This window comes from Enoplosus armatus, unplaced genomic scaffold (assembly GCF_043641665.1).
Source record: "Enoplosus armatus isolate fEnoArm2 unplaced genomic scaffold, fEnoArm2.hap1 Scaffold_288, whole genome shotgun sequence".
NCBI lineage: Eukaryota > Metazoa > Chordata > Actinopteri > Centrarchiformes > Enoplosidae > Enoplosus > Enoplosus armatus.
Genome location: NW_027261232.1, coordinates 11,060 through 17,422, shown reverse-complemented (window position 1 = coordinate 17,422; position 6,363 = coordinate 11,060). Strand labels below are relative to the sequence as shown.

Sequence of the window (6,363 nt, the reverse complement as noted above, 5' to 3'; positions counted from 1 at the left end):
CTGACTTCAGAACTTTGCTGCCAACTTTTAAATTTAAAGAAACAGACAGTAAATTGTTCCTTCGATCAGTGAAGAAGCAGCGGTTCGTACCCTCAGAAGTACATCTTCTGTTATCAGCAACACCTGGCTGATAACAATAATCAATAGTGATAATTAAACGTTTCTGCCTCTACATGAGGCGATATTACAAATACAAAGAAAAAACATACCGAGCAATCACCGAGTATGAAACACACAAATGAAACAGTGTTGAATAACATCCAGTTTAAAATCCATTCAACACAGTTTGAACATGTTAACGTTCAGTTTTACACCAACAGACAGAAACCGAGAGGAAGTGGTTCAATTGATGTTTCGTTGAGTTGGAGGTCGACACGCCGACTCATATTTTTTTCCCGTTTGTTTTCATGTCTGTGGAGCAGACACAAATAAATAAATGTTTATTATTTATGTACTTTTCTACTGAACAACCTCGATCCTCTGAAATTATGTTGAGCAGGTGATGATGCCGATCTTCTGTCTCCTTCATCACTCTGTATGAACTATGGAAAAGAGGGGGGGCCTTTTACCTCTGACCTCTGTGTTCAGGTTCTCGGGGAGAAGCCAGAGCTGCCTGAAGCTCATAGTGATGATACCAAGATGGATGCCTCCAACAGGAAACTGGCACAACTCTACAAGGTAACGCTCCCAGACTGAGTACTGGTAACATCTGGTACAGGTGTTTCTCACCTGGATGATGTATTCATCCAATCAGCTCCATGTGGCCGCTCATGATGTCACTGCTCCTCCTTCACAACAAAAAAAAGGCTTTAATTGTGAAGTAGCAGCAGGAAGTGTTCACCTGTCTGTCTGTCTACCTGTCTGTCAGGTGTCCGATGCAGATGGTGACATAGAGGTTACCATGATTGCAGAGCAGAATCCGTTCTCCCAGGATGCTTTGCAGTCCAGCGAATGTTTCATCCTCGACCACGGAGCCAATGGAAACATCTACGTCTGGAAAGGTTCCAACTGTGTTCTGTTTATAACCAAACTGGTCTGTAACCAGTTAGACCAGCTCAGACTGGGTTCTGTTGTAAAACCTGGTTCAGGTTCCTCTGAAGAGCTTTAGTCTGTAACCTGATTGGTCAGTCAGAGGGGGTGCTTGTTTTCCACCTGTGTACACGTTGTACAGAAGGTCACACTCACCTATCCTTTTTATAATGTCTCCACCTGCTGATGATGGTGGTGTGTGTGTGTGTGCAGGTAAGGACGCAAACACTGAGGAGCGTCACGCTGTTCTGAAGAGCTCAGAGCAGTTCATCCACAAGATGAAGTACCCAACATACACACAGGTACACACGTACACACACACACACACACACACACACACACACACGTACACACACACACACACACACACACACACACGCGCGCACACGTAAATTGGAGCTGGTAGAGTTTTACTGTTTCAACTGTCTTACCTGGTCGTCCCCCCACAGGTTCAGGTCCTTCCTGAGCACGGGGAGACTCCGCTCTTCAAACAGTTCTTTAAGAACTGGAGGGACCCTGACGACACTGTTGGCATGGGAACAGCCTATGTATTCAATCAGATTTCAAAGATAGAGAAGGTAAACCACTCAGGTTCAGGACCAAACTGTTGACTGTCCAGAGAACTGGAAACCTGCCTTGTAAACCAACTGTTGTGATTGGACAGGTTCCGTTTGACGTGTCGAGGCTCCACCAATCAGAAGCCATGGCAGCGCAGCATGGGATGGTGGACCGAGGAGACGGAGAGAAACAGGTGAGGGTGGGACCAGGTCTGCCTGACAGGAGGTGGATCCCACCAGGATTCAACAACAACCATCAGGATTTTTCAAACCCATGGAAACCAAAGGAAGTTTTTCCTTGCCACTGTCGCCATAGTGCTTCTCATGTGGGACCTGTTGGGACCTGTTGGTTTCTGTAATAACATTATAAAGAGTCGGTCTAGACCTGCTCTGTTTGTAAAGTGTCATGAGATGACTTTTGTTGTGATTTGGTGCTATATAAATAACATTGAATTGAATGTGTAGCTAAGACTCATGGGTGATGCAGTTTTTCCACTGTAAACAAAATATTTGTAGTTTTATGGTAAAGATGTTATGGTATTCATTCTGTCTGTCTCTCTGTAGGTCTGGCGTATTGAAGGATCAGACAAGGTCCCAGTGTCTCCATCAGTCTTTGGTCAGTTCTATGGAGGAGACAGTTACATCATCCTGTATCAGTACCAACACAACCACAGACGGGGTCACATCGTCTACATGTGGTAAGACGTTCCACTCTGACATGTTTCTGAGTTGAATCTTTTAATCATAACATAAAATATTTGATTTGTGAAGAACTTTGTGAGCTGTCCTCCATAAATAAAAATCTGGGGGTCCTTGGATTCACATCTGTTCTTCATGTGTCCAGTTTAGGTCAAACATTTAGGACCCATGAAGACCTCCACAGTGTCATGAGTGGGCAAGGCAAAAATGAACCCACACGCACGACTCAAACAAAGTACAAATAAAGAGTCTATATTGATAACAAAATAAGAAGCTTGACCAGGCAAGAAATCTCTATAAAGTAATAAATCAAAATCACTCCTAAAAAACAGAGGAAAACACTAATACAAAAATGCAAGAAAACAAAGGAGCTAAAACTAACAAAGTAAACAACAGAAAATCACTCCTACAAGTGGAGGAACAAAACTGGGAAAATCTAGACAGCAGAAAATAACAACAACACTGAACCAACTCACACAGGAACTAACAGGGTAACAAGACGCGGACTTACAGCTGGTAAACATGGCATGAAGGACAACACAAACTGGCACAAGACAAAGGGAGACGCAAGAGGTGAATGAACACAGGTGGAAACAATCAGGGCGGGCTGACAATCACAAAGGCGGGAAACATGAGGGCAGGAAGTCAATTGGTCTGAAACGAGAGGGAACACAGTTACTACAAAATAAAACAGGAAATAAGACAACATGACTAAACCAGACAAAAACGGTAACTTAATGTAAATGACGAGACATGACACACAGGTTGTTAGCACAGGAGGGGCTCCCTCGGGTGTTTTCATTTTGAAAACCTAATCTTTATCATTGTATTTCTCTCTCTATCTATATCTCCAGGCAGGGGGCGGAGTCTAGCCAGGATGAGGTTGGAGCATCGGCCATCTTGGCTGTCCAGCTGGATGATGAACTGGGAGGGGGTGCTGTACAGGTACAGCAACTGGGAACACTGGACCCAGTTTATTCTGAATATACCTGGACACTGAATTTAACCCTCTGAGCATGAAGGCGTCCCTCTTTGATGACTGTCTGTCTGCAGGTGCGTGTGGTTCAGGGAAAAGAGCCTGCCCACCTCATGAGCCTGTTTGGGGGCCAACCAATGGTGGTGTACAAGGGTGGGACTTCCAGAGAGGACGGCCAATCAGAGGTGGCAGATACCCGCCTGTTCCAGGTTCGAGCCAATCCAGCTGGAGACACCAGAGCTGTGGAGGTGAGACAGAAAACCAGAGCCATACAGAGACTGAGTTGTGTTAGGGTCAGGCTGCAGGATATTTTAGTCTTTGAGATGGTCACAGTTCCTGAACGCCCCTCGCTCATTTTGGTTCCTAAACGCCCCGTGCTTGGGATCCCTGTTCAACCAGTTTAAGCCATGACTCTGGTTATCTGTCCTCCTCAGGTGGATCCGTCCTCCTCCAGTCTGAACTCCAGTGATGTATTTGTCCTGGTCTCCTCCTCTGGATCCTGGATGTGGAGAGGGAGGAGCAGCAGCTCAGCTGAAGCCCAGGGAGCTGAGCATCTGGCTGGGCTCCTGCAGGTGACCCCCACCCCACTGGAGGAGGGGGAGGAGGAAGGTGAGGGGGTGGGGTGATGGGTCCACAATGACAAAAATATTTAAACCAGCTGAACTCCATTAAAACCTGATCGGAGTGTGTGTGTGTGTGGTTACAGATGCATTCTGGGATGCATTGGGGGGGAAGGAGGACTACTGTCGTTCTCCACAGCTGAAGAACAAGATGGAGGCTCATCCTCCTCGCCTGTTCGCTTGCTCCAACAAGACCGGAAACTTCCTGGTCTGTCTGTCAGTCAGCCTGGTCCCATGACCTGGTCACATGACGGCTAACACTGATGATCACACTTAATGATTAACTAGTCACCAACTGATAATTAATTTTAACTTCATTAACTTTAAAATTAATTCAGTTTATGTGTGCTAGTTAGCAAACACTGCTAATGACTTGCTATGTGGTTACTTGCACTTTTAAAGTGGCTGCTTGGGTGTTGCTATGTAACTATATAAATGGTGATAAAAGGCAGTTGCTTGGTCTCTTGCAGGTGGTTAAAGGGTCACTAAGGTGTTCAGTTTGGTTGTAAATAAACTGATCAGTATATAATATATTACCTGTAAGAAAAACACATCAGAGTAAGAAGAATATTACAGCGTGTGTGTGTGTGTGTGTGTGTGTTCAGATGGAGGAGGTTCCAGGTGAACTGACGCAGGATGACCTCGCACCTGATGATGTCATGATCTTGGATACCTGGGACCAGGTGAGTCTCCTGCCATCACCATGGTAACATGTCCTACCCCTGTGTCCTCTCTGTCGTCTCACTTCCTGTGTTCTCCTGCAGGTGTTTGTTTGGATCGGAAACGAGGCTCATGAGGAGGAGAAGGTGGAGGCGGCGGCATCAGGTGAGACAGTCAGGAAGTGAGTCTGACTAACTGACAGACGGGTAGTCAAGACGAACATCATGGACTTATTAATAATAATAATAATAAAAATAATAATTATAATAATTATAGTAATTCTCAACTGCCGTAGCTGCAACACTTGGTGATTCAACAGGGCCTTCAACGCACCACCGCTTCCCTTTAAATAAATGTTTTGCTACGTTTTGTCAGGGCTGAACGTGCCTTAGGTGTTATTCTGGAGACAAAACATGAAGTTAGTTCAGTCTAAAACCAGGAGCTGTTTCTGGACATCCTCTGGGCTCCTGATGGAATCATCATCTTTTCATCGTCAAATAATCGATTGATACTTTTAATTTTATTAGTTCAATTCAACCTCACCAGAATCACATCAACCAATCAGTGTCTTCACATGAACACAAGTCTCATGACGAATCCTGGTTCGTATTCAGGATCTGATGTGGAACAGAAGAAACCTGGTAGTGATTCTAACATGATCCAGTGTCTGACGGAGGTTTATAGTCCAGGACTGATGAGAAGTCTATGTCTGTGAAGCACTTTAGATGTTAGTTCAACATGAAGATGAAGTAGTCTGCTGATGGGTTTTATTTCTCTTGGAGTTAAACAGAAAATATTCTTGTTTGTTGTAAAGTAACAGACAAGAATGATTTCTGATGTGTTTTGTGGGTCACAGCTGTTCATAAGTTCACTACGTCAACACTGAATTAAACCTGGTCTGACATCACAAACTAGCTCTTGCGTAGAGATGCAGGTGTGACGGCTGCGTAGCTGAACTGAACAACGGACATGTCACCTGTCGGCAGGTTTACATCTGTTTACATCGTCAAATGCGTCCTGATTGGACGCGACCACAGATGTTACTTTGCAACTGATTTACACTTGACGAAAGTCTTTATTAGCTGAAACATCTCTTACTTTTACTGGTGATTTAGTAAATCACTAGTTTGAAACTAACTAGCAGTTACTGAGAACTCAGGAAGGACTTTAGTCCAGGTTGTCACTGTTCCTAATCCTGGTCTTTGGGCTCACATGTTCTCACAAACTGAACCTGGTCTAAGTGATTCAGGATGCTAACAGCTAACTGTTTGTGTCCAGCTCTCAGGTACATTGAGAGCGACCCAGCTGACAGAGACCCTCGCACCCCCACCGTGATGGTAAAACAGGGATTTGAACCGCCGACCTTCACCGGCTGGTTCCTGGGCTGGAACCACGAGTACTGGACCGTCGACCCGCTGGAACGAGCCATTGAGGGCCTGACAGAGTGACACCACTTCCTGTTTAAACATCATGAAGGAGCTCTGAGTCTCACTGCGTTGTTATCATAAATAAAAGCTCTCTGCCTACACACCTGTCTGTCTGCCAGTCAGCCGACATGAAGCTGCACCGGCAGGTTTCACACACCATGGGGCGCTGAGGTTCAGTAATACGAGTGGTAACTGTGTGTGACCGCTTGTTGCTGAGGTGTCACTTATTGTCATAGCAACAGTTTGGTAGTGTAATAGTTTATTGGAGCATTTTTATAAATACTGATGTTGATAACTAACAATAACAGAAAGAGTTTCATAAATACAGAAGAACAGAGACAGAAGCCACAGTGAACACAGCAGAGTCCAGTAGAGTCCAGTCTGTACAGGACAGC

At 45.0% G+C, this 6,363-nt stretch overlaps 1 protein-coding gene across 1 annotated transcript; it reads left to right on the top strand.

Moving 5' to 3' along the window:
• The first annotated feature begins 589 nt into the window (after positions 1–589).
• LOC139307235 (gelsolin-like) lies at positions 590–6,069 on the top strand. The gene is made up of 13 exons (XM_070931081.1): positions 590–678; positions 869–1,001; positions 1,243–1,331; positions 1,479–1,607; positions 1,694–1,780; positions 2,151–2,284; positions 3,140–3,230; positions 3,339–3,509; positions 3,696–3,870; positions 3,968–4,089; positions 4,487–4,564; positions 4,646–4,706; positions 5,820–6,069. Exons 1-13 carry the CDS (start codon positions 640–642, stop codon positions 5,987–5,989), a joined length of 1,479 nt encoding a protein of 492 aa, XP_070787182.1. The 5' UTR covers positions 590–639; the 3' UTR covers positions 5,990–6,069.
• Positions 6,070–6,363: the final 294 nt, after the last annotated feature.